The sequence below is a fragment of the Drosophila rhopaloa genome, unplaced genomic scaffold, assembly GCF_018152115.1.
Source record: "Drosophila rhopaloa isolate 14029-0021.01 unplaced genomic scaffold, ASM1815211v1 contig_3, whole genome shotgun sequence".
In the NCBI taxonomy this organism is placed as follows: Eukaryota; Metazoa; Arthropoda; class Insecta; order Diptera; family Drosophilidae; genus Drosophila; species Drosophila rhopaloa.
Window position 1 is genome coordinate 3,591,396 of NW_025335123.1, and position 22,669 is coordinate 3,614,064.

The 22,669-nt window shown below is 36.3% G+C and overlaps 1 protein-coding gene across 1 annotated transcript in view; it reads right to left on the bottom strand.

The window, feature by feature from the left end:
- The window catches only part of LOC108053925 (protein sprint), a 61,101-nt gene extending 39,981 nt beyond the window's left edge, over positions 1-21,120 (bottom strand). The window contains 3 exon segments of the mRNA XM_044461370.1: positions 637-1,397; positions 18,642-18,865; positions 21,012-21,120. Coding sequence (XP_044317305.1) covers positions 637-1,391 — 755 coding nt within the window. The 5' untranslated portion in view covers positions 1,392-1,397; positions 18,642-18,865; positions 21,012-21,120.
- Positions 21,121-22,669: the final 1,549 nt, after the last annotated feature.

A 22,669-nucleotide genomic window follows, 5' to 3' on the forward strand; every position in this document is an offset into this window, starting at 1 on the left:
TGGAGAGGATGTCATCGAAGTGAGTGCTTTGGTTGAGACTAGGTCAGTGTTTGTTGCAAGCCGGGGATATTGATTGGGTTTGAGTGGGAAGTAAGGAGATAGTAAGCCATTGACTTGGGTTTACTGTGATTTTTACCTGGAATCAATATATTGAAATTTAAACTGTAATTCAATTTAAGAGTGCTAAATGGGATGTTTTCTAATTTTTTATGTTTTTAATAAATCCTCTAGCAATAATGAACATTATACAAATTTATCATGACAAAACAAAAAAGTATTTTAAGAAACAGTAGATAACATAAAAATAGAATCGAATGCATAATTTTACATTTGAATTGAATTTAAATTATCAATTTTCTAGATCACTCTTGAGGATCTTTATTGGATTTTAATAATTAAGAAAATTTACTAACTTAAAATTTAATGTTGACATTCACTAAATAATTTGAAAGTATTAACAGCCTTGACTCACACTTTTTATACACAAATTTAAAATTAATAATTAATAGCTAATAAGACATGACAGAAGTAAACAGAGAAGTAAGTTTTGTAACAAAATTAAATGGTTTATGGTTTTATAAGATTTACAAGTGTGTAACACCAGTCGAAGGTCTCGAACCGAATCAGCTGACTCACCTTGCCTTGGGGTGACCTTTGAACTGGGCCACCTCGGCGTAGCGTCGTCCCAGGGGAACCTCCTGTGGACTGAGTAGGGCATCGCAGATGGCAGGGGCCACCGACTGCTGATCGCCCACCGGCAGACTCATGCCCTTAAGCAGGCGAACTGTTGTTGGATCACCAGCGACTCCAACTCCAGCTGCGGACGACCTGAGCTGCTCCTCGGCAGTTCTGTTGGCAAAGTTCTTGAGCTGCTCCCGCAGCGAATAGTCCGCCGAGCTGGAGCACGAGGTGGACTCCGAGCCGGTGGATGAGCTGGACGAGTGGCACCTGGGCACCGGCGATGGTGAGTGCAGATCCTGCCCAGCATTGCCGTTCTGCAGATCCTGGTAGGCGGCATGGGCGTCCTCGGAGCCACTGCTACTGCCGCTGCTCGTCGAGGAACTGGAGCCACCACTCGACTGGTTACTCTGACTGGTCGTGTTCGAGACGCAGCTATCCATGCTGGCCGTTGAGTTGCGATTCCCATTCTCCTTCGCCTTCGACCCCGGATCCTTCTCCCCATCCTCCACTTCGATGTCATGCACCTGCTGCGGCACAATGATCAGGGATGTACGCTTCCTGAGCGTATCATCCTTGGCATTCATATTCTGCTTCAGCGTCTTGTCCGACTTGGTGGTGTACACGATGACCTCCACCTTGGACGAGTTATCCGCACAGGACACCACCGCTGCCGAGCCTGCTGCTGCCGGAACTGCTGTTTCGTGCGACATCCTGGGCTGCAAAGTCGCGTCCATTTATTTAGTTACTGGCACATCGAGCTGACAGGGGGGAAAATGGAAAATTGATGCTACCAACATGCAACTCATAAATTAAGACACCCCCACATGTGTCAATCTCTTTTATTGATTCCGACATTAAATACCCGAGGTGAAACCCCTCCACATTGGCATATCGGATATCGCATATTGCACATCCGATGAACCACTCAGAACATGAATTTTAATACAACCCGGCCACGTTGTGGCTTTCAAAATGTTATTACTAATAAAAAAATGCCAAGACAAACACATTGCGGTGGTGTTATGTAACTGCAGTAAAATAAAAAAGGGCAACACCTGCCAAACAATTTTTGAGTGCCCAGCTTAGGAGTCGATAGATTTTGCCAACAAAGTCGGTCCCTAAAGTTAAGTGGGAAGATCTAACAAAAATAAATATAATATATGAACTTGGAGTTATCAATGAAAATCTTTAAAAATGTTTTCCAACAGCAAAGTATGTAGAGATACCATAAAATGAATAGTGTTCATTATTTTAAGTGTTGTTAGTGGGAGGATCTAACAATAATAAATATAATATATGAACTTGGAGTTATCAATGAAAATCAAAGAGTCTTATCCTATTTTGAAAACTCTTGCTTATTGCAAAGTGAGAGCACATATACTTAATCTTCGGTTGAACCACCCTCTCCATTAGAGCATTCACCATTCGACCGATTGACATCTAGACTTTTATGGTTTTTATGAACTTTTAACAATAATTCCTCTGTCAGAACGCAAGTGTTTGAGTGCTTGTCGCTGTCGCTTTTTTTTTGCCCTGTGTCTTTGTGTTCCGTGTGCACGTATCCATTTCATTTTGTTGAAAAAATTATTAAGTATTTCTTCGCATAAGTGGGGCTTTCTTCTGGGGAAAAAAAAAACCAAAAACAGTACGCAGAATGGAACTCAAAAGGTGACCGCTGCAGATGAATCAATGGCCCATATATGTGGGAATGGGTCGCCATTAGAACGATGGCTTGTGTAAACAGTTTGTGGCGATAAGCAATTACAAACATTTGCTGGCTTTGTTTTGACATCAAAAGAAATTGAAAGAAACCCCAGCAAAAGAAATATTAATAAGCAAAGCAAAAAACAAATAAAAAACACACCAGAAATACATATACGAGAACGAGAACGAGGCGATCCAGAGCGACCAAAAACCAAAGTGGGTCTCGTTTTTCCTCGTTGTGGTCGAGTAAATTCTTAATTTATTTATTTGCTGTTCGACATCGGCCCACATCCTTCAAATGGAGTATGTACAATTGTATATTTCGTCATATGGTTAACCAAATATTGTCCAATTCTTAAAGATTTGTCGCAGTTTTCGTTTGTTATTATTAAATACCCACTTGAAAAGATTTGGCATGTCTCTAAATATATCTTAAAAAACTCGTCATTATTCAAGGAATCATTAATGAAGAATATAAATCTACTTAAGTATGTATCCATATATATAATACCTTTGTATTTTATATTTCGTTTTTCTTCCAAAAATGTTTAGTCACTTCCTGTTTTCTGTTTAAATTGGTTTAGTTTGTATATTCGAACAATTGAAAAAATAGATAAGTGTTGAATAAATTCATAAAAAATACTTGGTTAAGTATTTGCACTCTAATTTCAAATAAAAATTATTTTAAAATTAAAATAACATAAGGATTGCTTTTTCACATAGATTTTTATTGATATGCAGTCAGACTGTTATTTTCTTTTTTATATTTGTTAGTAAGTTTAGAAAACATCTTTGTCAATATTGTCTGACTGTTTGGAATTAAAAAAAAACCATATTGGTTTTGAAAATTATTAATATTTGATTGCTGATTTCCACCCACTTTTCCCACGAATTTCGATTCATAAACATCGCCGTTTGAATGTTAAGTGCTTCGGAATATTGCCATCGATGTTTTTGTCTGGCACCGATTCCCTTGGCTGCACCTCTCCAAATTCCCCCACAACCCATCAGTTTTCCGCATTTCCCCTCCTCGTTGCTGGAACTTTCACGATTTCGCCGATTTCAGTCGTGCTCTGGTTGAATTTCGAATGCAGAATGCATTGGACAACAACCAGGGGAGAGATATATATAAAATAAACATTGCCGCGTTTCGCAATTACCTGAATCACTTGACGAGCCAACAATGACAACAATTACACTATAATAGAGACAATCGCGTTCCGTGTTCGACATATTCGAAGCTATTCGATTACATTTGAGTGTTTGTGTACGGCTTTTAACTTGAAACGGTTGTGCGGTTGCGAAAGATATATTCCATACATTTCTGATTGCGATTCTGATTCATTTCGCTGGCAGAATTTTCTTGTAAATATATTACCATAAATTGTCTCGCCTTCAATTGGTTTCGGATTCTTAGTGGGAACGGGAGTCTTCATTTGCAAACATTGCTTTTATGAACTATGCAAACTTTATTTCGCTGCCCGTCTGTCTTTCTCGGTCTCGGTTTATATTTCTGATTATTATGCAAAGTGTGAAACGCAATTGTCAACAAATTGTCAACCAAACTTGGACTAGTTGAGCAGTTTATTTTCATTCTAAAAAGGAGGAGGGCACGGTACCCATTTTGGAAACATTCGAATCCGAATACGAATCTGATTCTGAATCCATTTGGGCTGGCTGCCAGGCGAACCTTGACGCGATTTGAATGTCGCGTGTTTGCTTTTGCGATTTGCTGTTTTTTTATGGATAGCCACCGTTTTGGCCATTGTGTGAATAGTGGATAGTAAATGGTGATCGATTTCAAGGCCAAAGGCGGACCGATAAAGTCACCTTCCCGAAATGGGCGAAAGTTTAACAAACGATTATTTAATAGCATTCAAACTGAAGTTGTATATCCAATTAAAAAATACCTCACTAGTCATTCTATTCAATTATAAAATAAATACCTACCTAACTAGTCAACAAATGTGATAGAATCCTAAGAAATACTATTTCCAACAATTTGCTAAGACTCACTTACAAAAATTAAGATTATTTTTTATCTAAAAACAAACAAAAAACAAAAATTCAATTATAGTCTATTTAATCTAATAAATAAACTCTAGAAACGCTAATTAGGGTTAAAAGTTATAATTATCGTTATATTTTAACGTAGTTTCGGAGACTTGATTTATCAGTTGTACATGAAAAATATGAATTTCGAAGTCTGGGAAACCTGTTTAGAGAGCAATGCGTTTTCCGACTTTATAAAGGCCAATCTTTGGTTTTGCGTAAATGTGATTCACAGAAATATATCAATGTAATGATTTCACTAATCCTGCACACCATTTGGCATTTAGTAAGTACTCAATTTATTTTTCAGCATTTACATAAAATCTTAATCATCACCAGCTTGCGTTATGAGTCAAACATAAATATGCAATATGTAATGTTGAACTCTATTGTTCTACTTGCGGTAAGTGCATCTATCAACCGGAATGCAATTAAAACCATCCCATGAATGTGATTCATATGCGAGTGAGTGAGTGAGTGAGTGAATAATGAATGAGTGCTTATCGCTCTTGCTCAACAAACGAAAAACGAAATGCCCCCAAACTCTGGGGATTCCGTAAGTGGAATGCAATAAACTTGGAGCTTTCCCCGCCCCATCGGTTCCTGCTCAAAAGTCAAAATTATTACTTTTTATATTTATTTTATATCCATGCATACATACATACATATGTGGGTGCCTTTTCTTTGGGTGGCCAGTTCCGAAAACACGTTCCGCGCTTTTGTGTTTAGTAATTTTTCAATTCTTCCCCTCGTGGATGGGGGATGTGGTTTGGGTTTATATTCTTTCGGTGGCTGAGGGGTGAGATCTGCCCCGGTGGTTGCTTTTTGTCTGCCTTGTTACTACAAATTATCGGCGGTACGCTCGGCACGTGCGCGACGTGTTTCCACAGCAAGGGGGGGTAGGGGGTTGAGGGTTTTCCTTTCCACAGCCCCTCCATCAGAGCCCTATTCCCCACCCATGGTGGCGGGTTTTAGTGTAATTGATTTCGCATTGCAATGAATGCGTTTGCTGCGTGCCCGGCTCAACGATTTGAGCTCTTTGATGGTTTGACTTTAGCCGGCGGTGGCAACCCTGTTCCGGTCTATCAGGTCTGTTCTTGTTTTCAAAAGATTTGCTCAAGAACTTGTTGATAATATCATTATTATTTAAATCAAATTTATTTTTACATCACTAGTTTATGGCTTCCCACAATCTTTACTCAAAATAGCATTTATAAATAGTATACTTTTCTATAACTAATTTTGGGAGTTTCTAACCCTTTTATAATATTTGATTTTTTAATTCCTTTTCAAATAAAAAAAAGAATGTATTGTAAAGGTTTCATTGGCAAACCTTTGAAAATGTTTCTTTCTTTTAAATCAAGAAACGAATAAAATGATTAGAAATGTAAAATTCAATATTAATCAATATTTTTTGACTTACAATTGATTTTTGCAAGTTCTGAAAATCTCTCGATTTGAAATCGCAGAAATATGTGAAAATCGGAACGGGGTCGTATGTGTTTCCGTCAGCCTATGGCGACAACATTAGCCAAATTGATTTCGACAGCATTCGCTGGTCATTGAGGTTCCCTTCTTGCCCCCGTCTACTCATAAGCCCCATTCCACTCCACTCTACATTGCTATTTTTCCAACTCGACGGAGCTCAAGGCCTTTAGTAGTCCACCTACAAGATATCCACGCCCACGTCGTGTCCCCCAAAATGCGCTGTGGAATGCCAGACGTTGTGGCGTTTAGAGCTCAAGAATCAACAAAAACCGGGGACAAAAACAAAAAGAAAAACGCAGACAACATCAACAACTTAGCAATGTTATCTAAATAAATATATGTGGCCTGTGACATGAGTCTATAAATTATGTAAATGTAAGTTTCGTTTATTTCGTATGTTTCCTTCCTTTCTCTATAATTTGGATTTGGGTGTTTGGAAATTTTCGTAAATTTTATTTTCGTTCGAGGTTTTTATGAATTTTTAATTTGTTCGCTGGGATTCGGTTGAATGAAAATTTCACACTTTTGCCCAAGAGCAATTTGTGTGATTTGTGAACTAAAAACACCGCAAAGAGTTCGTGAGATTGGGCGGCATCAATGAAATTTCATCGAATTGACTTAGGGTGTCGTTGATGGTATCTGATAGATGCCCGTTGGTGCGGGCATCTGTGGGATACATTCGATATGGTGGGCGGATCGAACTTAAAGTGTATCAGGGTAACGTTATAATGCAAATGAGGAATGTATCTCTGAGATACTTTCGTGGGTGTGGTATCTATACCCTTGAAGGGGGTATTTTCAATTTGGTCAGCGTTGATAAATGATCACATTCTTGATTAATGCCAATCAGACGAGTTGTATATTGCTATAGCTGTAAGAGTATTACAACTTTGGCAGACTATAGTTTGCTTTTCTTCTCTGTTGTCCACTTGATTTGCTTCACAAGTGGCCACAAGCCATTTGTTTTAAATAAAAGGCGTTTGTTATCCATAACGCGCATTTGATGTGTGAACTTCAAACTAAAGTTGAAAGCAGGTATGTGGGTACCTGCTTTAAAAGTTTATTAAAACGGGTTTAAATAAATATATATAAATAGGTAAACGGGCAAAGCTTATTAAATGCAAATATCTACCATTATCAAACGGTTTAATTCTTCTTTAAAGTACAAATCGTAAACATATTTTCGATATAGGTGGGTTCCCCAACCCACGAGGCCATCCAAACTCATAACACATTGAACTCTCGGTTATCTGTGAGATGGTTTTTTGTTTTTATTTTATTTTCATGTGCCGAAGCTTGCCCGGTGACTAATGGGTTGCCTCACGCAGCCGAAAAGGAAACGAAATTCGCCGCTTACACAATTTGTATCTATCAGATACCCCGCCAAACTTAATTCGCTTGGTAGCCAGCGATGCTGTCGGTCGGTCGGTGAAAGGCGCCGCTAGAAAATATCGCCAGAAAAGCAAAACACGCGCAGCTAACAGAGGCGTTGAAATATTTATGATACGGGGCAGCAAAGAAATGCACACGGAAAAAAATGCAACTCGCTAATAATTACAATCTCCATTGAAGTTCAATCCCTCCGTCAGACCCCAATTTAAATGGAAAAAAACCACAATCATGCAAACTGTAAAAGCGAACTACAAAAGTGGTTCCTAGTGCTTTCCTAGCTTTTTAATGATTTAATATTTCTGTTGGACATTTTTGGCGTTTCAAAATGTATTTGGCTGATTTTTGATATAATTATATAATCGACCCCTTCTCAAGTCGTTCCTTTTTGAAAGCTTATCTATGCCACATCACTTTACGATTTAATGCTCTGTGGGTCCACCGAGTTTCTCCCATGAAATTCTCTGACAAATTAAAATAGAGTTGAACCATATTATTGCAATTCGAGGTAATAATCGGAGCATGGCTAATATGATTAGTTTTTTTCTTCTGTGCAACTAAACTCCCGCTGCCGATGTTACTGATGTTGCTCCATTTGTATCTTACGGTTTGTAGTTGCAAAAGTTGACCATACAATAGAGGCACAAACTGCACACGAAAATATGAAAGTGCAACAACTGCAGCAACAAAAACAGAAGCATGAAAAAAAAGAAGCAGATTTAAACAAAAAAAAACCTGCTCAGCAACTTTTACGCTGCGCCCTCGTGGAACGCAAGTGTATGCCATTGGCAGCCTGAAAAATAACAAAACCAACAGCAGCAAAAGATACAACAACGGTAACTCCACAGCGGCCCCAGCAAAAATGCAGATACTTAAAAAAAAAACGAGAATTAAGATAACTTCGGAAAAACGAAAATTATATACCCTTGCGATTAATGCAATGATAAGACAAATTAAAAGTTTTGGCCAAATTATTCCTATATCTGAAAGTTATAAATGTTTATAGATATAGTCATCATGTTTAAGTGATATACAGTTGACCAATTTCAATAAGTATTGTCTAAGTACCTTTCGAAATATATATTAAAACAATAAAGCTATGATAATTTGGCAAGATTATTTCCATGTCAATCTCGGATTTAAAAGATTTTACATCAACAAAGAAAAGCTGAAGAATGAAGCAATAAAAGTAATGTTATTAGTTTTCAAAACTATATATTAAATCGAGTAGTTTTGTTGAAAAAGGGCGCTAATCAGTTTGTTACAAACTTATGTTCGAAATCGTAATGCCCTCTGCATGGCTATAAAAATCCGACACAAAACATAATGAAAGCGACGGCGTCGCTGTCCACTGGGGAAATTAACATGTAGCCAAGAAAAGGGGTCGAATTATTATTTCCCCAGCGGAGATCGGCGGGAATGATTTTCCAGCAGCTGACGTCACTAGTTCTAATTGAGAATACGAGAGCTTAACTGCCCTACGATCGAAATGGGGAGCCCAAGGGATCCAGCAAGGCAGAACGAATTTCAACTGGGCGTGTGGGGCTCTAATTAAAGAGAAATATGCACACAGCAGTCCATCGGTCATAATCCATAAAGATCACTTAACGAAGCGAAATGTCGAATCGTTAACGATTCGTTTCCAGAGTTGTAAACATCTTGGAAATCAATTGGATGTGCTTTATTGTTATGAAAGTATATAACAGAATGAGGCTTTCTTATGGGCTTTTTATGGATTAGGTTATTCTTAAGAAAAGAATAAGGAGAAAAGCCTTTTAAATCCAACAACGTCTCAGTCTTTCTTTTATAAATGACATTATCTTTATTACCATCTATGAATTGATATAGACTAACCTAATATTCACTATATTATCGTTAAGCATTCAAACCGATTCCTTTTATCAATTCATTTTCAGATATTATTAATGTTCCTTAATTAATTAAATAAATAATTATTTTATTATTGATACTTAATTTACTTCAATGCCCCCTCTCAAACAGAACGATAAAATCTAAAGCAAAATCGAAAGGGAATAATCATGCCAAATATGTGTGTTAAATATGTTAAGCACTCAACTATTGATTGATCACGCAACAACGCTCATCTCGCAAATTAGTCTTTCAAAAGTCGGGAAAATCACGCTCGAATTGGTAGACCGATCGATCGATCGTCTTTCGGCCCACGGATCTTTAAACTGAAATGCGGAAATTGCAGATGAAATAGACAGAAAAATGTGTCAGCTGGAAGTCGTGTGTGTGATTCCCAAAGATCGATGAATGGGCCATTTGGCAATCGGCGTTGTCACTGAATTCACCACACGAAATGTTGATTTATGACGACACGAGATACACAAATTGACACTTTCGCGTTCCGATTTGAATAAGAAACGCGCTCTATTTGCATACGAAAAACACGAGAGACTAAAGTCGAATGAAATGAAATGAAATGAAATGGGAGGTGGAAATTAGCATAATAGCCGGTGTTCAAGTCAGACGATCGGGAATTCATTGATCTTTTATGCAGCGTTCTTGTTTTTATATCGCTTTGTGCTGTTGCCTCTGGGTCAAGTCAGCGGTACCGTTACAATCTGTTCTAAAAAGCTTTTAATTTACTCCATCGTCTATCTACATATATATTCCACATTTTCTCTATTTTTCATTCTCTTTCTAGCCCCCTTTTGTTTTGGCTCCGCTCTATCGCAGCGATTATAAAAATATTTTTTATTACAATATTTTATATATTCGGTTGCGTGGTGTTTTCTAAGTGTTTTACATCGAATTAAGTTGATTTTCGTTTTGTTTTTATGAGATGTTTTTTACGCCTTCGACTTGTTGAATCATTTGACAGTCGAGCATGAAACGCAATTTGAAAGAAATACGATGCAAACACACATGCTGGCGGAAAAAAAACAACAAACGTGGGTCGGGAAAAACTAGGAGATACACTTCACATCTACCAAACATAATCCACTCTGCCGCTGGGGGGATATTACAATAATTATCCAACGCAAACTTATTCAACGTCAAAACAAAAAAAAACTTTTTTAAATGTTCAGTTTTCTTTACAATCTGTCTGATTTTACGTGTATTTCCACAAAATTCTAAATATAATGGAATAAAGAATTTTTTTCTGTGCAACAAGCGGAATGTGGGAATAAAGGAAGATAGCAGCACGATCGCTGGCTATTGCCACGGGCTGTAGAAGTGCAAAAAGGGTGTTTGGGTCAATCTTAATTACTTGAACAGCTGGGGAGTTTGGAGAGCCAACAGATGATTCCACTGTTGCAGTAGCCAGAAGCCATAAGCCACTGAATATCTGACCACTGCAGTTCCGGGAGATAATTGATAATGTTTGCATGCATTGCGAAGTCAGCGAGCTATGTACCCTAAAGTGCCAAGTGTAATGTATTTGCAAAGAATTTTTTATTTTTTGCAATTTAAAATATAAGAAAAGATTTTCATTGTTTCTTTACATAATTTACATCGTGAAAAAATATGCTTAGAGCAACATATAGATATTGGGTTTTAACAAAAAATTTGCCTGACTTTCCATTACTTATAAACAGTGGTAACCACACATTTAATGACATGTTTGTACGCCACACGAAATAAAACGTTTTGAAACAATATTATAACAAATTTCAAATATAACTTACACAATAAACATACAAACAAGCTTGAACGTCCACAATTGTCTAATGTGTTCTAATGTGAAACCCGGAACAGGCCTGTTGGTCAGTTATGCCAATGATTTTTGATTTCCTCTCCGCTTAGCAGCCATCGCCCGTATATCTGAGATACTTTTTATTTATGGACCCGTCCTCTATCGATCGCCAGTTAATCCCTCACCCACACTCGTCTGAAAAAATGAAAAGGAAAAAAGAAGCAGTCGAAGACCTGAGCAACCTGCTCTGCTGGAATGCGCCCGTCCCCACTCACAAAAAAAAAAAAAAAAAAAAAAACGAAGGCAAAAACGAAGGCAAAGGGGATAGTATCTGATTACAGTTTGAATGGTTGCAATGAACCAGAAAATTTGCTTTTGTATACTTTGGGTACTTTCCTTGGTGTCTGTGAGTGTTCGTTCCCAGATACTTTTTAGCCGCAGGTGGTGGCGTAAAGTTAAGGGAACGGCGAGAAGAAGGAACCACCGAACCACCGAACCACCTAACAAAGAAGCAGGTGCAGGTGTTGCACAGTACGAAAATGATTAGATTCCTTGCTACGAATTAGAAAATTCATAACATTTTATTGGTATTTTGTCCCTGCAGTGCTTTTTCTGACAAAATGGAACACAAATATAACCATCAAATACTTCCAGCATTAAAAATATGAAAACTTTTCAAGCACGATACACGAAAAATTAAGAACAATGATGGCTGATGAGATTGAGGTGATTTCCTGTGTGTGGGATACAGAAATCCCTTCCAACCAAATTAAATTTACAAAACATTGATTCTAATATATGAAAATACCAATGATGGTTAAATTATAAATAACATTCCAGTACGATTATAATATATGAAAATACCAATCATGCTGATCTTACTATTAAACATTATTTCCATCATTTTCATTAATAGTTCAAAATCCATGATTTTCATGAGTTTTTTTCGCTGGGTGGAACATGGGCATTGAGCTTTGGGTTTCACCCCACGCCACCACTCCTCATTTCTTGGACATTTTTCTGTCCGAGGTGAAACGGACACAAAACGTGACTGGCAACAAGTTGAAGACGAAACTGAGGCGAAACTGAGGCCAAACTGAGGCAAAACTGAGGCTCGAGTGGCCGAGTGAAGTGCGGCAACGTTGTTACCGATGGTACGACAATTACAGTTATTTTATGAGTTTGCAGAGCATAACCAACAGCAGCCAAGAACATCGGCATCTACATCCACATCCACATCGTTGGCCACTTCATTTTGCAAAGAGAGCGGAAATTTAATGAGCAACACGCCCTCGCAATTCAGCTGCCACACTTCGCCCCATCATGTGCATCCATCAGATACTTTATTTCTCCCGGGGCAAACAGGCAGCATCCACATCCACATCCACATCCACTGTAATGATGCGTTTAGCAGATTATGAGCTCAGCTCTCGGACCAAATTGGAGCAGCCGCCGGAGAAACAAAGTTGGAAATTGCAAACGCAGCCCAGCATTTTGTGGTCATTTGGAAAATGCGACTAACTGCATCTATCCCAGGGCGATTTTGAGGTGATTTAGTGCGGTAGGACATGGTAAGTTGAAAATAACAGAGTCATACTTTGACAATCAGGAAAATTGCAAACGAAAGTCTGGTAATTAGGAAAATTCATAGATTCGCCAGACATACAAAATTCAGAAGCAGATTTGACAGCTCTTTATTTAGCTACTTTTTAATTTGACATGCTATTAATTTTTATGAAAAGATTATGTTTAGCTATTATGTTTGATTATAGCTTAACTTAACTCGAGTCCAAATTAATCTGTTCATGACCGATATTAAGCTAAAAGCTCTTCAAAATTAAAGTCTTATTATCGTAATTTAGTTTTTATAATTTTATTCCTTTTAAACTATAAAAAAAAACCTCCAAAACGCCACACAAAACGGATTTCAAGGTTAGTTAGTTTAATTTAACTTTTAGTGCTAGCCTTAAGTATGTAAATAAATTAACTTTGGCAATTAATTTGGGCAGCTTATGAAGTTGAAGAGTAATTACAAAGAAAAGGGTCAAAATCATGCACCAAACCCTTGAAAATACCCAGTATTTCATGTTTTGTATACATTTTATTTATGCTACACTTATACCCACTATCGACTGGTTAAGTGGGACAACAACTAATGGCTTCATTTATGAGGCAAACACCACGACATGCCACTTTCACATAAAAATGCCAAAACAAAGCAACGAAAACTTGGCCAAAACCAACTGTTGTCAGGCAAGTTGCAGGCAAATCAATCGTTGAGTTAACCTGGTCTAGTGTTCGCCCGTTTTGCGGCATAGTTTATTGCAGCACATAATACACTCCCCCCAAAAAGTAAGGTGGGGTGGCGAGGTGGGAAGGGGGATTGTAATCGGGGTGCCAAGAGAAATGCGGCAACGTCGCTCAAACTTCAACTTGGCCATGTGGCATGTCAATTTTTCCACCATTTGCGGCAATTTCTTTTCGTTTTCGGCTTTTCCTTTTTTTCTCCGAGCTCTTTTATTTGTGTTTATTGTAAGGCAAAAGGTTATCCCGGCCCCCGCTCCTTTAAGTTCCCCGGTTTCGTTGCCGTTCGTTTAATTTTATTGCCTAATTTTCAACTTTGATTGCTGCCACACCCCTCCAAAACACCAAAAAAAAAATAAAATAAAACCCCACCCTCTTTCTCCTGTCACTTTCACGCTCGTTGACATTTCTTTGGCAGAGATTTCGGTTGCTCGGTGATTTTCCCACCATTTTCCTGCAGTTTAACTTTCAATTTTGCGCCAGCCGAAGTGCCACCGATAATCCATTTTTATATTTTATTTAGCATTTTTGTGCGGCCCTCAAGTTACCAGACCCTTGTAATTGCCGACATGGTCGGATATTAAGCGCTTCATTTAGTCCAGGCGAAAATATCATAAAGAAATTAACATTTGCCGCTCCTTTGGGGAAAATCGGTGCGAGGAGAGGAAAGCTCATTATCCTATTACCTGAGGGAAAACCACAAAAGGATCATTAACTAAAATTTACTGCCGCTTTTGTGGCATAGAAAGTTGCTCTTGGCGCAAAGCATCTGTCTTGGGAAACCCTTAAATCTCAACCGGTATCTAAATTGAGATGTATATTTCTTTATTTTATCGTTACGTCTGGTTGTTCATTAAATTGTTGAATGCAGCTGGCATGTGTTTCAATAAAATGTTTTCAACAACATTTTGTTAGCTTCAACGAAAGAAAATACTTCAAGAATAAATCCATTTTAGTGACTTGTCAAGAGCAGACCACAATTTCATTGCAATCATCTTAAACGTCTATAACTTTCATATCTCGTTTAGTTAACGTTTCTCGTTGTACAAGTTGCATTTCAGTAACTGCGGTTTGATATTCCATAAAAAATCCACTCAAAGCTTAACGATTTTCGATTTTATCGTTTGAGTGACATCCACTTTATTAAAAATGCTTCAAAAGACACAAGAAAAAAACAATTTAGAGTTGCAAAAAGCGAACACATCCGCTCTTCTATTCGCTATCAAAATCACAAAAACTAATTTAAATCTTAAACGACAAAGGAAGTGAACTTTGGGCAGTTTTCTATATCGTTAAAGTAATGCAAAAAATTAATAGCTTAATAAACATTTTAGGATTTAATAAAATTGGCGAAACATTTCTTGTTTTTTAATCTTTGATTATACAGTTGATTGAAGTCAACCGTTTTTAACAGTGTATGAAACCCGAGGCCACAAAATCCAATGCTGTTGTCAGCAGACGGAGCAAGTTGCATGGCAAACTTTTTTCATAAATATTTTCACTTCCCCTTCATGTAATTTTGCTTTAATTTATTTACCGCAGTCAGCCAAAACGTTGACCAAATACAAAAAGGGTTAAAATAATAGCACTTTTAAATAATTTAATGGCATATATTTAAATTAATATATATATATAATTAAATACAGCTATGTATTTAAATATATTACTCCTTAAAAAGGTATATTCTTTAGACATTTGCTTTGATTCGTGGATTTTTAAGTAACGATTACTTCGACCGCAACTGTATAAAGTAGATGATATAAACTTATGTGGTCACCTGTGTTGAACGTGGGGTGCAAGAGATACATATTTCTAGGGTTTTGGTTTGAGTTTGAGTTTGGGTTTTGGTGTTGGTTTTGGTTTGGGTTTGGGTTGTGCTTCGATAGTCACCCACGCACAGATTGCGAATATCTGCGTATCTCTCAGATAGACGAGCTCCACTCATGGCGAACTATCAATAACATCAACAACAAGAAGTTGGCTTTGTCTTTCGCTGATTTTGTTTTTGCTGCTGTTGTTTTTCCCTGTAGGCGGCTGCTTCCAGTTGGCTTCTTGGCTTGATTAAATATTGCCAACGACAACGGCGCAAACTGGCGGCCCAATCTCGAATCTCGAGTTCAAGATGGGGAAGAGACTTCGTCATCGTCTGATGCCGCCTTTCAGCTACAATCTCCGGATCGCCCATTCTCCCGGTTTTTAGCTTTTTAGCCCCCCTGACAACCCACAATTTGCAGTGCGTCGTCAACGTCTGAAGTATCTTGAACAAAAAGCAAAGAAGATGCGAAGGCAGCGCACAAAGAGCACGCGGAAGTGAGGCGAAAAGACCAGAAAAAGACCAAAAAACTGAATTAAGATGCTCGTCATAACCCCGCCCTTGCCTTTTTGCAACAAGCTTCAATTGAGAAGAAGCTAAAGATCACAATTATTTTTCATACAACGTCTGATTTCGGGGATAAAGTTTAACGCTGTTTACAAGAGGTTCATGGACTTCGGTGACCACAGCACTGTATTCGAATCAAATTAATTGCCTAAATGAGCTTTGAGATACTTTTAAAATGAATTAATCTCAGCGCTCTATTGTATTTTTTTAAAAGTCTTGTTTTATAAGCTTCTTCTGGCTGAAAAACAATGAAATGTAAACATTGCGCAAGTATTATTTCTCATGGTATCTGTTATATATTTTTACAACTGGAAATTATGGCTGAAAATATGAATATTAAAGCGATACAGTTCTTTTGTGGATTTTAAAACAAAGAAATTGTTTTTATTGTCTTTTTTAACAACTCTTATTCGTTCAGCTATTTCTGGCTGTTAATGAAAATATTAAAACACTTCTTTTGATTTGAAAAAAAACTATGTATAATTATTAAGCAAGATATAAAGATTAATTGACCGTTTTTACGAAACCATTGGTAATATTTTCAAAACATTTTAGATTTATGTTTATCCAAAAAGTTGTATTAATACATTTCTGGGACTTCATAACCGTTATGTAATCTGTCAATCACAATTGTGAACCATTAATAAAAACAATTCGAACAAATTCACTTCTTTTTTCCTCAATTTCTGAAACAATTAATTGTCCGGCGATTGTTACAATTTAAATTCACAAGGAAATTACCAAATCATTCTTTGGGAATTACACAACGTAAAACTTATTGAGATACCAGCGAGGAGTTTCGTAATCGGTGATTGGTTGTAAGAATGGGAATGGGCACTCCAAAATGGGTTATGAATCGGTCGTAGGGGGCACAACAAAATCGGAGACGTTGATAAGGCAGGTGCCCAGCCCTCTGCACTTGGGAAAGCAAAAAAAAGAGAGAAAACGAAAGTTAAAATTGGCCCGAAGCTGATAACAAACAGGGAAAAAGCGGAAGGGAAATGTGGGGAGTTTAGTCTGCTATTTGTTGTTGTTTACTTTAGAGTCTGCCTGCGGCTAAATTCATGATTTGGCCTCAGTTTGCTTTTCAAAATCTATTTGAATGTTTGTCCAGCGCAGACACAATAAAGAAATAAGAACACAATTTTGTTAATAACTTTTTTCTTAGCTCAAATTTGTCTCATGAGGGCGTGGTGTTACGAAAATATAATATTGACACACATTGTTTACACTGTAAACTTTATAAACAAAATAAAACTTTTCACCATTCGCTTCCTGTTTCTATCATTGGAATTATTGTAATTTAAATTATTTTCCGTACCCAAAAGCTGGCCGATTTTTTTTAGTTTTTCAACTCAATATATGAAAAGAAAAATTGTATGCAATAAAATAATACTTTTGATGATTTAGGACTATGTTAAAAATATCATATTGAAACATTCAAACATGTTACTGTATAATATGATAAATTTACTGTATAATTAAAAAATATTAGGCTGGTGGGTTTCGAACTGGGGCTTTTGCTACCAGGGGCAGATTCTCTTAGTTTAAGCCTTTAATGTCTTGTCAAAATTGATTTAACTTTTTTTATAGATCAAAATTGTAAGAACTGTAAATTTCTAATATAGAATGATTTTTTCTCTCTGTAGATAAAGTAGCAATCTCTTTTCAAAATTGATTTAAATTTTTTTATAGATCAAAATTGTAAGAATTGAAAATTTCTAATATAGATTGATTTTTTCTCTCTGTAGATAATGATAGCAAAACGACGGCTTTGGGAGAAGAGACAAACAAATTACAAAGAAATTGTCATCGTCGTTTTATTATTGTTTTTGGGGGGACATCATCGATTGACCGTCGATATCTAAGGCGCCTTCCTCCCCTCACTACCGCCACCGCCCCCTTTCCCCCAAAAAACTTTCCAAACAAAATGTTTTCCTCTTATCGCATTCAGGTGGCAACTTTGATTGGGTGGTCGATGTCGGGGGTCAGTTGTAAGTGACTTAAATGTTCCGTCGTGTTTCGTCCATCTATCTGACCAAAACGAACCCCCCTCCCTGTGGTTTGTTTGTGTTTTGCGCAGTGCAAGTCAACTGATAAGTTAGAGCCGGCATATTTGTTGCACATGGCAGGGGAAACGAATTCAAAGGATGGGGAGGGGACCGAGTTCAAATCGATGGGTGAGAATTGTCATTAAGTCAACCGCCCTGGCACTTTGAACCGTCTCCATCTCCAAACATTCGATAACAATTACCAAATAGGGAAGTTCATCGTATCTTTAAAATTGTACAGCTAAGCTTTTAATGTCTTAGTTCTAGACGTCGTTTTAATATTGATTTTGAATACCGATATTTATGTGATACATCCGTACCACTTATCAAAAGAAATTTTAAAAATTTAAAAAGAAGTATGTGTAATTTTGTGATCAATTTGGGTAAGAATAATGATATTTGTAAAGATACAATATTGTCGATATGATACTATTCTTTATCATAATCTTTGTAAATTTGTTTAATAGAAAAATGAAATTTAATACAAATTACTCATGATTACTTTATCAATTTTTGTCATTACAAATATTAATAAATTAAAGATTAATTTCTTTATCAATTTTCTTGGGTTATTTTAAAAGATAGTAGACTTTTAATTCTCTTTCCCCAGTTGCTTGTGTCAGGACTGCTCTTTTTAAATCAAATATAGCGCATTTTTTAGTAAAATGTATTTAAAAAATAATGCTTTATTTTTGGTTCTTGAGTATATGTTTCTATTAAAACTCCCACTAATTAATATATCGAGTTATTTGCCTTCAAAATACTTAAGCGAAGATAATTCGCCAGTTCTTCCCCTAAAATCCCCCAGAAAGATTAAAATAAAAAGCATACGGAATCTTGTTATCTTCATTATTGAGTGCAGTTTTTGTGTTGGTAGCGAAACAATTTTTCATTTGGTAACATTTTTTTTTGTTGTTGCAATACTTACATGTTGCTGCTTTCTGTGTCGTGTTTTTCTATGCAAATTTATAGAGGCGGAGAAGAGACTCGCTCTGTCTCTGTCTCCCTCTCGCTGGCTCTTCCGTCTCTTTCGCTCTTCTGGCCTCTATGACAGTTCGTTGACTGTAGAAATAGTTTCGTACTCGAATATTGTTTAAAATGCAATTTCTTGCACTATTTTTCGATACTTCGATGGCATTTTCACAGTTTGCACTGATTATATTTGTTCATTTCAATTGAAACAGATGAAATTAAGAATATTTAAGAATTAATTATTGTATTTTCTGCTGCAGAATCGTTTACACAGTCATTCTCTCAATTCATTCGAGTGGTTGTCATGACAATGAAAAACAAAAAACCCCATTGCTGACCATCGCTTGATATGTAAATAAAATGGAAAATTCACTCGGGCGTACAATGCACGTTAATGAAACTCCACACTCAACAAAACGAAAAAAAAGTTTAAGAACCTGATTTCATTTGCAAAACAAATAAATCTATGTATACATTTTAGTCATTTTTGGTTTTTATAGGAAATAGAACGAAAAAAAGATACATTTTTTTGTTTGAAACATTTAAAATTTACCAAACTTATTACAGAGATTTGTAAAAATATCCTGCATAAGTGTTTTCCTAGCATCAAATGTATATTCAAATAGTTCGAGAATATTGAAAAATATTCATACATAGTTTTACTTTTTACGGCCAAAAACAATTTGCATTTAATTTTTTTTTTTTTTTCGGTGTGTGCTTTCTTTGTTAACAGTTAATAAACGTTAGCCGCAAGTGGCCTAGTCCTACTCCATTAAACATACATATGTACATATGTATAGGAATGCGGCTGAAGATCGGTGGAAGAATCGCATCTCAAGGGCCGCACATGTTAGCACTTTCTTGGCCCATTCTTGCGTTTCTGTTTCCCCCGGAAAACTCAAATGTCGTCGCATTTGTTGTTAAATTGATTTGCTGATCGTCTCGGATGACATTAATGGCGGAGAACCAAAAAGGATTGAGGAAAAGCGAGCGGGGAAACTAAAGTGCAGCCAGAGGGAATTATAATTTCCCCAAGTTATTTTCAGACCGCTCTCCAAATATGAATTTTAAGAGTTCGGGTCTGGTATTTTTAGTTTATACAAAATATTGAAGAAAACTTTGGAGTTAACGAGAAAAACGGATGAACATGGTAATGGGACTTTAATTTAAGCGTTTTATTGATCAAAAATATATGTAATCAGGTGATAAAGCCGCTGACAAAAGAGATTAACAAAGAGTTTTCACCGTATTTTATATAAGAATAACAACTTCAATGCATTTCTGTAAGTACGTATGGTTCTTAATAACATTAATAAGCTATGTGAAATAAAATGTAATAGATGGTTCTAAAGATTTTTGCAATGTGGCCATTACTATTTGTAAGATTTAATATTTTGTAGATTGAGATTGGTTTAAATATTCAGGAAAATAATGAAGAAAAAATAATTATAGATGACATAAATAGGTTTTATCCAAATTCAATGAAAATATGTGACTGCTTAGATAAGAGGAGTTCCATTAATTTTGGATTAAAGAAGTGATGAAAAATCATTTAGTAAATGATGTAATAGACATGTTGAATTATTTTATGGATATTGTCTATAAGCCAACATATTTTAATGTTTTTACAGATTTAAGTACTCGGGATGCTAAACCACTCCGCAAAAGTCATAAACTAAAAACTTAATATCCCCCATTTTTTTGTTTGTTAACTTGAAATCCCGTATTAGGCAATCCCCTCAAAAGCATAAATTACACTTTTTTTTGGTAATAATCGCGATAATTCCAAAGAATCTTGGACTGAGTCAGAAAGAGAGGAAAACGGGGCGAAAAAGAGAGGGTGAGTCACCCACGAAGATCAATGTGCGACATAGATTTCAAATTTAAGTAACTGCAGGCCTTGCTAAACTCAATGAAAACTCGTTCCAAACTCTTGAAATTTTAAGCTTATTTTGCATTTATTGCGAAAATTCATTTGCAAAAAGATAAAACCGAATAAGAAACACACACAGTAATAAAAACAAACAAAACAGCGGCAAAAAGGGGAAGAAGAAACAGCCACAGCAACATATTTTGTTTTTCGGTTTTCTTCTTTGTTTTTCTTGTTCTTTGTTATTCTTTGATTATTTGTGTTTGCATTTGCAAAGAATTGAAATAAATAAATGAGACACACACAAGCACAGGCACGCACACGAACAAAAAAACGGTAAAGCATAAAATAATCGCAAATGTTTTTGTTGTTTTTCTTTTTCTCGATTTTAGCACTTGAATGTTGGTTAATTACACGCACACACAAACAGCTAGCAAAAAAATGCCGCGCACTTACTAAACAAAATTCGCAATACGAAATTATGCGCGTGTGAAAACGGCAAACAACATTGTCGGCGTTCTTATTCGATTTTCCAGCAGCCGCGATTGCGAACCGTTGCCTTCGAGCATTCCAATCGGAATGAACAACAACAGCAGTTTGCCGACGCGAGAGCAGAGATAGCGAAACGAGCCGATGAGAGCACTACGAGAGCGGAAAAGTGAGAGAGAGAGAGAGCGCGCATATGCGGCATTGCACAAACAAAAACAAGTGTGTGTTTGTGTGGAACGAGTTTGCTGCATTGGAAATGTGGATGCTGCCCACACACACACTCGCTCACGCGTAAATTGCGCAAATCGCATGTGTTTTTTTTGTTTTGTTGTTGCCGCCGCGATCGAAATCACGAAAAACCGCCATAAAATAAAAGAGTGTGCATTGTTTTTGGTCAACTGCATTGCAGACCGCGACATCCACATCCACACAGCCACACAAATTAACAACATCCACTGCTGCACGGAAAGAAAAAAACAACTTTTATATACCAGATACATGTTGATGGATATTTAGAATGTACTTTTAATGTGGACAAAATATCACATTTGTCTATATATAGGATGAAACTAGCATCGCAAAAAGATCGAAATAATGTCGGAACAATGTAATATTTTATTTTAAAAAGAATATTGAAATTTTCAAATTTTTAAAACAAATTTGACTCAAAAAAATAGAAAAAAAAAGAAAAAAAATTCTTATAGTTATTAGAGTTATTTTTTGAGTTTTTAGCTCAATAAATATGTATATGTAAGAATTGGGTGACCGAAAATATTGATTCGAAAATTTAAGCAGATTTTTCTGATTAGAATTGACATAAAATATCAAAGAACTTGATCTTTGAATCACATAACTTTTTCTTTCTGTGTACAAGAGCTAATACTGAAATGAACGCAGGCGACTATTTAAAGACGACATGCAAACGCATCGAGAGACGAGAAGGCCAAAAAACGGAGGCGGCTACGTGCGGGGGCGTGGCAGTGGGCGAGGGAGGTAATCTGGGCGAGGCCGCGATTGCTGTAACTTCACCAACTCCCACCCCTTTTTTTAAAATACAGTGCACATTCACAAACGAATAATTCATAAGATTTATATATAACACATTTAATTTTAATAAAATATATTGTATGTTTGCAATTTAAAATGTACAAAGATTACTGAATCGCTTAACAAAATACAATGTTTTATGGAAAACTTTTATGAAAATTCGAAAGTTATACTCTCAAAAATGTTTACCAAAAGATTTTTGAAAAATATGTAATTTAGGGTATCCGCATTGGCTTCGAAGTTAATCACTCATATGAATTTTTGATTTACAGTTTAATTTGACATTCTTACTGGCATAGGTGTCGAATGAGTAATTTTTGGGTACGCTTAAAATACTTAAATTTATTGTTTACCAAAATCTACCATACTAAAATGTGGGAACAAGTTTTCCCTTTTGTTTTTTTTGTTCTTTCTCTTAGTGTTGACTTTCGTTATTCGCAAACTCAATAGTACACTCTAAATAAGGTTGAGATTAATTGCAGTTTGTATTGACTAATACGTATTTAAAAAGCATTTATTTTATTTTATATTTATAAAAGAATTGATTAAAAATCACTTACAATTTCGATACAATATCG